General features: G+C 55.9%; 1 protein-coding gene across 1 annotated transcript; it reads left to right on the top strand.

Annotated features, from left to right (window-relative positions):
- Window positions 1-2,383: 2,383 nt before the first annotated feature.
- CDCP2 (CUB domain containing protein 2) lies at window positions 2,384-9,330 on the top strand (the record flags this gene model as incomplete). Its single annotated transcript, XM_082313260.1, has 6 exons — window positions 2,384-2,459; window positions 4,238-4,585; window positions 4,667-5,011; window positions 5,504-5,857; window positions 8,634-8,812; window positions 9,016-9,330. The coding sequence occupies 6 exons, from the start codon at window positions 2,384-2,386 to the stop codon at window positions 9,328-9,330; spliced, it is 1,617 nt and encodes a 538-aa protein (XP_082169386.1).
- Between the last annotated feature and the right edge of the window lie 1,051 nt (window positions 9,331-10,381).

The following is a 10,381-nucleotide window of genomic DNA, read 5'->3' on the forward strand; positions in this document are numbered from 1 at the left end:
AAATGAATCAAATGCCTTTTTGACTCATGATTTATAAATTTGCCCACAGAGGAGTAGAGGCAGCCCCGACACGGCACACCTCAAAATCACCCGCGGTGTCTCTGGCAGGAGCCGGAGCACCCTGGGCTGATCCAGAGCACCTCTGGCCAGACCTCCCTGCGGAAGGACCCGCCTGGCTCCTCTGCCCGCTCCTTTGCCGCATCTCCTCTTCCCCCTGCCTCCCTCCGCCCTCCCGCCTGGCTCTGCCGTTGCCTGGGCTCAGGCCCAGCCAGGGAATGGCCATCCCCAGGTCAGGAGAGGGTGAATGTGCCGGCGGTTGATGGATGCCGCCTCCCTGGAGAGGGGCACAGCTGCTGTGCTGCACAGCCCCGGCCCCCCATCTCCTGGGGGTATCGCTGATCCGTGGCACGAAGCAGGACCACGGAGCGCAGCTGGAGGGGTGGAGAAGAGCGGCCGCACAGGTACCGGTGTCCCGGACACTGGCTTCTCAGCGCTGAGGCTGGTGGTGGAAGGGCTGGAGGACAGTGGGTGTTGCTGGAGATAGATGCAGCAAGGATGAACATGTTGCTCCATCACGCAGCGATGGAGAAGTCAGGGAGCACGTTGTCTCCAACCCCGGGGGATCGTGGCGGGGAGGGCTGAGCACTCCTCCTGGCTGAGCCGGGGCTGTGCTATGGAAATACCCAGCAGAGGCCCCTGCACCGCTGCATGTGGTGCCAGACCTCTCCTGCCTCTTTGCTGTGGGTGCTGGCCCTGCATGTGTTGTACAAGGCACAGGGACAGACCTCCTCTCCAAGCCCGTTAGGGAAGCAGCTAATTAAGCTCTGCAGTGTCCCTGGGAGGTCGGTAGGAGATGTGCCAGCGCCGCAGACATCTCCCAGAGTCTGCACCAGAGCAGGAGCTTTGCGCTGCGCCCCGGGACAGGGAGGGCTGCCTTGCATCTCCTCGTTCGAACATGCACTTACTCCTGGTCCTCGTGGGGTGACGCAGTGCCCAACGCCCCAGGACAGACACCCCGATGTCCTGCGCCTCAGCTGGGCTCAGGACAGAGGGGTCCTGGCTGGGATGCCCCAATGCTCCCACCAGCCTTCGGCATGGCTCCAGCGAGGCCGGGCAGCAGGGAGGGAGCCTGTACAAATATTATTGTTGTTATTATTACCCATAAATATATGCAGGCACTTAACGACCTTGGCATGGAGCATTTCCTGGGGATTAATGACCAGTTGGCGTTAATGGTCCTTAGCTGCACCTCGGGCCATCAGCTCCTCCCAGCCCATCATTAATCCACAGGAAAAGTCTCAGGCATCGATCCTCATTGCTTAATTAATAAATGCAACTTGTCTCCCCGCCTGAGATTTACAGACACGCGCTGCTTCTTTCCCTGCTGCTTTGAAGGTGACTTTTTTAGCACAGGTCCCTCATGCTGGGAGGCCCTCGTGGGTTTTTGTTTCCTGGCATTCATCTGGGTGTGGGTCATGGCAGCAGGAAAGTCTTTTCTCTCCTGGGCAGGAGGGAAGGAACTGAAACGCTGCTGGGTTTGGGGTTTCTCCAGCTAACGTGGCACAGCATGAGGAGCACATCTTTCCCACCAAACGCAAAGGCTTGGTTATCTTCAGCCGAGCGCATCCAAGAGCCTGGGCAAGAAGGAGCATGAGCTGGCATGGAAGAACATGGTAATTCTCCAAGGCCTTAGCAGGTTCTATAATCGATGTTTTTTGCCCGTGAGTCACAATTCATCTCTAATCTTCCTCAGGGGAGGTGGGATTTGCTATATTTAGTGCTCACGACTGCCACTTTCCTGGGTTGAGCATGCCGCTGAGCCTGGGCACTCGCTGCACGGATGCCGACCTGGCAGCCGACGTGGAGACGCGGCTGCATTTAAATCCCATTCCCTGTTTCTCTAGCCTTTACCACCGGTTGGCTTTGTGGAGTGGGTGCTGCAGTATAAATCACGCTAATTCCTGAGGTGCTTTTCCGCGGTAAGTCTGAAATTCCCATTTTGGTTTGCTGGCTTGCCTGGTGAACTAAATTATTTTCATAGCCCCTTAAGGGCATATTGTCAGCCCAGACTTACTGCTGTTATACACCATATCTGAAACATTAATATCTCTTCTAAATATAGTGTATTGACAAGGTATCTGGTATAGTGTAAATCCTTGGGACATTTGATCCAGATCATTAAAACTGAGTGAAGGAAGGGAGGAATAGATCAAGTTACCTTGCTGCTCTTAATTCAAACAAGCGATGAATTATTCATTCTGCTATTAGTTCTACAGTCCTCCCGCTTTTTATTTATTTCTCTCTTTATTTATTTTTCCCCCCCAGATAGACAGCTCCAAAAGGATGCTCGGGCACCAGTGAGGGAAGATTTGCCGGCCGGAGGATGGGGTGCATGGGGGCGGGCTGCCTGGCAGCGCTGGCCGTGCTGTGCGGGGCTCTCGGGGATGCTCCCAGCAGAGGTAAGAGCCCGGTCCCTGCTCCCAGTGTGGACCCTAGGGCCAATGGGCATCTGCGGTCCCCAGGGAGGAGAGGGCTATTTGTGGGCGCTGCAGTGGCTCTGGGGTGCGAGCGGGTCCCGGCTCTCAGCCCAAGCAAGGAGAGCAGCTTGCTCAGGCCGGGGGTCCCCCGGCTTGGCCTGGGGAAAAGAGCTGGGATCTGCGGTCACCGTGCGCGGCAGCAAGCGCAGGACACTGCCATGTGCGTGAGTTTCCGCTTCATGCTTATTTTACTGAAGACTGCAGGTAGGGTTGTCCTGTTGTGGTATCCAGGTGCTTTGCTGAAGCCTTTGTTATCTTCTGGAGTTGCGCGTGCCTATATAAATATACACACACAGACACATATACAAATATATGTGAATGTATGTATGCATGTGTATGTTGCTATGCATGTAATAAACCCCTCACCTTACCTGGATAAAATGCCCCCCGGGACACAGGGCAGGGGTTAGCAGACAACAACTAATTTGGGGGGCAGGGTGGGCCAGGTCAGCCCAGTAACTCGGCTAACGAGCAATACCCCTCCCTGAAAACAGCAGAGTCTTTCTCACAAAAGGGCTGCATCAGAAATCAAAACCCATCCCGGCCCCGGTGTGGGTGTTCCTGAGGGGCAAGCGGCTGCCCCGCTGCCTGGTGCTGCCTGCTCAACCCCTGCCTGCACTCACCTGGGCTTCCCAGAGCATCCCGAGGCATCCAGCCCTTAATCCATCAGTCTGCCCACCCCGTGGCTGCTCACCCCTCCCACGGGCTCCCCGCTTGGGTATTTCTTTCAATAACATTATTCCTTTAGTACCAGCCCCATATTACTTTATTGCCTATCCCCAGTAATTAGCAAGGCGATTTTAGATCTGGCCAGCTCTGCTGCTTGTGCCAACACACACACACGTACACACACACCCCCCTTACCCATTTGCCGTGGTGCTGCATCACACACATCTGCAGGATCTCCCCCTCACCGGGAGGTCACCGCACCAGCGAGTGTGATGAAAAGCAATGAGCGCTGGCTGACTATTGATTTGCAATATGCTTGGCCCAGATTGATGGCAGTGAGCGCCCAGTTTTGTTTAGGGACCCACACATGTTTCCCGGGGGCTACACAGGGTCTGCGTCCCTCCCAGACATGATGTATGTGCCCGCTATATCAGCCTCTTCACCCCAACCCTAATCAGACCCAGGGGCAGCTGGCAGCCGCCCCTCCCCGCCTTATTTTATAATAACCATGTCTCAGTATAAAGATTTCATTAGAAAATCGATCCCTACATGCATAACTCATTGTTAAGTGCATCAAGCCCTTCACCCCTATTTCTCCCAGCTTGAATTCACCAATACTACCGTTATATGGAGGGAGCATCAGCAGCAGGAGGCACAAAGCTGAAGGGCTGGGCAGCGGGGGCACCGGCGAGGCTGGAATCACTGAATGATTAAAACTCACTCCCTACTTTCTTTTTCCCAGCAAGAAATGGATGGGGATACCGTGCCGTCACCAGGAGGACGAGCTCACAGGCACGGCCGAGCCCTTCTGCAGCCATGCCACAGGGCAGCACAGGGGCAGCAGGGCGAGAAAGGGGTTACGTGGAGGGATGAAAGGTGATGGGGGAGATGTGTCCTTCAGGGAGAAGGGGTGGCTGAGCCCAATGAGGGTCTGCAGGGTGCTGGTGTTCCGGTAGTGCCGCTGGTGCGATGGACCTGGTGCTGTGCTTCCCCTGGAAAGGGGACATCACAGCCACCTCTGTGTCCCCCAGGCATCAAATGTGGAGGGGTGCTCTCAGCACCCTCTGGCAATTTCTCCAGCCCCAACTTCCCAGGGCCGTATCCCTACGAGACAGAGTGCACGTGGCTGATCGTGGTGGCCGAGGGCTCCTCCATCCTGCTCTCCTTCAGCCACTTTGAGCTGGAGTACCATGCTGCCTGCGCCTACGACTACCTCCAGGTCTACAACGGGGCTGCCCAGGACCAGGGCAACCTCCTGGGCACCTTCTGTGGCCACAGCCCCCCACCACCCTTCGCCTCCGCCTGGCACGTCATGGCCGTTGTCTTCCGCTCCGACCGCCACGTGGCCAAGCGTGGCTTCGCCGCTGCCTACCGAAAAGGTAGTGGGGAGGGATGGCAGTGGTGGAGCATCTGTCCATCTGTCCTCCCTCGCCATCCTCATCATCCATGCCTCCCCGCAGATGCCTGTGGTGGGCAGCTGACGGGGCTGTCCGGGGAGATCACCAGCCCCCGCTACCCTGAGAGCTACCCCAATGACGCTGAGTGCCGCTGGAGCATCGGGGGGGCTGGCAGCAGTGGTCCCCTCACCCTGGTGTTTGCAGACTTCCAGGTGGAGGGGGGCCAGGGCTGCGGCTTCGACTATGTGGCCCTTTTCGATGGCCCCACCACCGCCGCCCCCTGCCTGGGACGCTACTGCGGCAGCGCCCACCCGCCCCGCACCGTCTCCTCCGCCCCGCACCTCCTCGTCCTCTTCAAGTCGGACTTCAACATCGGCGGCAGGGGCTTCAAGGCCCATTTCTACTCAGGTGCGGGGGTCTCAGGGGGGTGGGGTGGTGGGAAGGATGTGGGGATGGGTCCCCAGGGTGGGGGTGGTGATGGTCTCCCTCCTGCTGCAGCAAGAGGAGATGACAGTGGAGGGGAGCCCTTTGGGGAGAGCTCATGAGATGGTGGTGTGAAGTGTAAACCAACACACAATGCAAATGGTATCGTTGTGTCTCTCCCAGGCCCTGGGTTATCTTTCTCTTGAGCAAGAGACACCCTTCTCGCTTGCTCATGCCGTTCCCTGGGGATATGGGTTTTCCCCATCTGCTTTTGTACGACTTTGGCCACCTTGGGCGTTGCCATCCCCCAAAACTGATGGGTGTCCATCGACCAAACACAAGGCTGGGGAGCAGTGAGGTGGAGAGCAGAGCATGCTTTAGCAATAAAACAAGTGATCACTCAGCTGCCAGCTTGTCCATGCCCAGGGGGCTTCAGGTTTGCTTTCATTTTTTCCTTTCCCCTTTTTCCCTGAGCAGGTGAGTGCCAGGAGGTGTTCACTGCCATCAAAGGGAATTTCTCCAGCCCTCGGTACCCTAACTTCTACCCCAACAACCTCAAGTGCCAGTGGAGCATCCACCTGCCCCCGGGCTACCAGGTCAAGGTCTTCTTCTTGGACATGGAGCTGGAGGGCCGGAGCAGCCTGACAGGCGGCTGCGACTATGACCGCCTGTCCGCCTTCGATGGCAGCGCCGAGAATGGGTCCCTGCTGGGGCAGTGGTGCGGGCGAGAGAGCCCGGCACCCATCACCTCCCGCCACAATCAGCTGCTGCTGGTCCTCCACACTGACCGCAACACGGCCAAGAGGGGCTTCTCCATCACCTACGTGGGAGGTAAGGTCTTGCTTGGGTGCTCCACAATGCTTCATTTCCATTGGGACATGCCCGAGACCATGTAATTTCCAGAAAGACCCTGCAGTGAAGGTACCGGTCTGCAGGAGCAGAGCACATGGCTTTTAGGGATGGGGTGGAGAAGACGCAGCGGGGGAGCTCCAGCTCTCACAGAGTGTGAGATGCACATGTTCCACGTTGTATTCAGTATTCAGGAGATGCTTTCCAGCTTCTCCTCCCCGTGTCTCTGCTGCTGCCATGCTCCTGCCCCTCTCTCAGGGCACGAAGGAGAGAAAACCCAGGGGCTTTTTAGGGGACCAGAGCTCCAGGGGAGGTGACCAGCTCAAGCCTCACAACCCTGCTCCCTGCTCCCCAGGATGCTCCGGCCTCACCGGCACATGGCTGAGCAGGCAGACATAAACCGTGTCCTCTCCTCCACTGGCAGCAGCACGGGAGGGGCAGGACCCCCGGGGCACAGCGCTCCCAAATCCACCCAGCCAGCCCTGCCCGGCACCTCCCCGCCACCGGTGTGCCCCGTGTCCCAGCCAGTGCATCCGCAGCTGGTGGGAGGAGTGGTGTGTAACCTTCCTCATGTATTTGCCAACCTTTGAACTTCAAAAGCCAGCAAATTTATGGCGTTTGTTGTATTTCAAGATAATTACATCTGAGCTGCCCTGTGTGTCAGGGATGATTCAGACAGGGGCAGCCTCACCGACAGGCTGGAGCCGGAACAGGGCTGCTGGACGGGTGGCACAGGAGCTGGGGGTGGCTGGCCCTGGGTTTACAAGCTTTTATCCCTCAGCAGCAAAATGGTTCCTCGTTTCCAGTGTGGCAGAAGGGATTGGGTGGTATGTGGCTCTAGGAGTAAGGGAGGAGATGGAATTTTGTCCTGAGCCTCTGCAGCCTCTGGAGGAAGAGAGGTTGTACCGGACATCTAACAGGGCTTTATTGTGCACAACAGGTCTGTCCGTGTCCTTGTCCTGCTTATTTCTTACTGTTTTACAGCAGTGTGCAGGGAGAGGAATCTTGGCCTCACTGTGTCTGGTCATGGAGAAACCCTATTCCCAATGGAAGAGCTTGCAGACAGATAGATGAGATGCTAGCTGAAGAGCGGGGGAAAGCCCCATCACGGAGGGGGACATGACTTCTCCTGCATCCCCCGGTACATGCTGGCAGATGTGTGTTGGGGGAAGACAAAAGCTTGGACACAAAACCAAGCCTTCCTCTGTAAAGCTAAGGCTGCCTGCTATGTTTGCCTGACAATTCGGGCATCTGCTTGCAATTAGCAGCCTGTGTGGCACATCCAACCGCCAGCGCTCTGCCAGGAGAGCGGCTGCTCTCACTGGGAGGCACCAGCCTCTCCCTGCTGTCGGCTTCCTTGAGAGCCCTTGGTGGCAAAGGAGCACCTCAGCCTCCACATCCACAGCTCTTCAACCATGCAGATATATTCCTTTCGAGCCCGTGAAAGGGCATGACTTGGGCTGGGCGTGTATGATTTATGGCCATTTGAATGAAAGCCTTCATGCCAGGAGCGAGGATCCATTTTCTCTTCCTCCTCCTCTTGATCTAATGCACTTCAGTTATTTGGTAAATCGTCTAATGGTTTTATAATGCACTAAGTGAAGTAAAGTGACACTATTTTTTCATATTGATTTTATTGCGTCTTACCAGTTTCATAAGGCCAAGATTCAGAGGGAGCTGGAATAATTCAATAATTCATACTGCCCAAGTGGTTGGTTCAAGCTGAGTGAGGATTAACTTTAAAGAGGTGGGCATTTTTCTCCCTGCTTCTTTCCCTGTATGGATGCTTTCTGCATCCAGAGGGGCCAAATACGGTGCCAGAGAGTGATGGAGAGGGGCTGGGTTCCCCATTGCCCTGCTCCTCAGCATCATGAGCAGCTCAACAGCAGCTCCCTCCATGCACTGTTCGCCAGCTCCCCATTAAAAAATAATGTTCTGGGGGTGGTGGAGGGCTAATGATGCTTGGGACAGGACCTGGCCTGGGCCATCCCCAGGAGGATGCCCCAGAGCCGGTGACCCGGCTCACCCTTCCCCAGGGACCATGTGGCCTCGCAGCTGCACCATTCCAGGGCAGGCAGGTGTGGGGGTCCCCCAAGATGCGTTTTCTCCATTTTGTCACTGTAAGGGTCTCTCTTACAGGAGTGTTGTAGCATGTAGGGGAGCTCTGTGCCCATGGCAAGCCATCAGCAAAGCTCTCATGGTCTAATCCTGGGCAGCAACTCAAATGTTTTGCTGGCTTTGCAATGATGGAGAGCGGCTCCTCTCACAGGGTATATCCTTCCTTGCTTATGGCAGTGACAGCATGATGGTGTTGCCTGTAATGGCACTCAGGTGTCACTTGGAGAGCTGGGAAGGAGAACGAGGTTCAAGAGGGTTGTTGGTGGTGTCTCTCCCCAAGGCAGAAAGCAGGGCAGTGCCTGGGAGCCAGCCGTGTCTGACCTTGGCATGGGGCAGGGCTAAAATATTGATGTATAAAATAATGCTTTCTGCATTTTGGGTGTAGCTCCCTTTTGCCTGAAAACTCATCTCATCACGTGAGTTCTGCGGCAGTAAGGCCAGGTAACGCGAGATGACGGCAAACTCATGAGGCTGATGTCCCTGCTACTCCTGCTGCCATCAGTCGCCTGCTTCATGTGTGATGGGGACAGCAAGCTTTGAAAATGGCTGTGGCTCTGCACTGAGCTACTGCAGTCACTGCAGCCCGGGGAAATCCCCTCCCGACAGACCTTCACAGGTACCTTGTTTTCTGCCCCGACAGTTGTGCCCATGAACGTCAGCTGCACCCGGACAGACTTCCACATCCAGATCCCTGTGAAATCCATAGCCCAGCTGGAGAGGAATAGGATTTATTTGGGGACCCCCTCCTGTGCAGCGCAGGTCGTTGGTGGGAACTTCAAAATACACACCAGGTTTGACACCTGCGGCACTGAATCCCAGGTAAGCGGTTGGCAAACCTTCCTTTAAAGCAAGCTGAGTAGATGGTTAGCCCCGTGCCAGTCGTACCGGCCGCAGAGAGGAGTTCCCAGTCCCTCTCCCATCTTCCCAGAAGATGCTTGTCTAATTCATGGCCAACTGCCCTCCAAACCCCTGTGAAAATGAGCTGCACAAAGCCCTGACAAGCTGCAACCCTTGCCTTGCAGAAACGCAACAACACGTCTGTCATCATCAGCACCCTCTACGTCGATTTTTCAGTGGGCGACCGGGAGGACATCCACCAGTACGAGGTGCAATGTGAGCCGAAGAGGAAGGAAGCCTCAGTGACCCTCATTGCCGGCCCTGACCCATCCAGGCTCAGCCAGGCAGAAAACCTGGTAGATGACCAACAGCAGGATGGGGGACCGATGGACACCCGCGAAATCAAGAGCCAGGACACCAGCGACATCGTCTTCATCAGCATCTGCATCCTGGCTGGGCTTCTCATGGTCATCGCAGTGGTGGGGCTCGTGCTTCTATAGGATGCTGCTCCCCGAACCTGTGATGCCAGCCCTGCTCGGGGTGGAAACACACCCCAAAAACCCATCCTCACCCCACGTTGAGCACTAACACAGCTGCTGAAATGGAGTCACAGCTCCCAGGCCCCGAACCAGAGCCTGAACGCAACATCCACCTCCTCCCAATGCCTGAAAAATCTGGGCAACGGGCAGCCGTTTCCCTTCCCAATTTGTTTTCCTCTGTCTCAATCTGTCCATTTGGCTCAGGAATGCAATTCTTGCACTTCCTAACTCTTCCTGCACCTGCTTCAATTTGTTTTCCCTCTGGTGCTGCTGCTTTCGGGAAAGTAACGTTGTTTGCCGATGGCTGCAAATCATCCTGTCAATTATTTCTAGCTGAATTCTTGAAGGTACAAACCATCCCCTAATACAGCAATATTCCCAACAAATATTTTCCACGCTCCCACCCGTGCTCGGGGGGGTACCGCAGAGCTGTGTTATAGGTATCTCCGCTTGGCAAATATAGTTGTAGCTCATGTAGATGCTTTCAGGCGGTGTATCTGGATGTCCACAGGCGATGTGATGAGATGCATTTGCCGGGTGCCCTGGAGCTCCTCGTTTGATCTTCGCATGTTGTCTAACCCACCTGTTGCTCGCAGGGCTCACCTGAGTGCTTCAGCCACCAGCAACTGCAGGGAAGGAGAATGATCTCTCTTCCCTGTGTTTTCCTCCTTTCCAGCATGCCCAGGTGTCCACCGCTCTGAGCTCCATACTGGCATTGCTCCCGGAGTCTGAAACCATGGGCACAGAGGTTTTGGTAACCTTTTGAAGATGGCCTCAGCAGGAGGGGCTGGGTCCCCGGGGACTGACACGTTTTTTGCTGCCAACCTCAGTGACACCAGACCTCCACCCTTGGTCCTCACAGAAGGTGAGCTCAGCAGCCGAGAGCAGGAAAATAGGAGTCCTGTGGCCACCTGCACCTCCAGAAAACTTGGGTTCCTCCCCAAGAGCCCTGATGCTACTGACTGCTGGATGGCCAAATAACCCCCGCCTGCCTCTTCTGCTGTACCAACAC

This window comes from Platalea leucorodia (assembly GCF_965183815.1).
Source record: "Platalea leucorodia genome assembly, chromosome: 5".
Lineage (NCBI taxonomy): Eukaryota > Metazoa > Chordata > Aves > Pelecaniformes > Threskiornithidae > Platalea > Platalea leucorodia.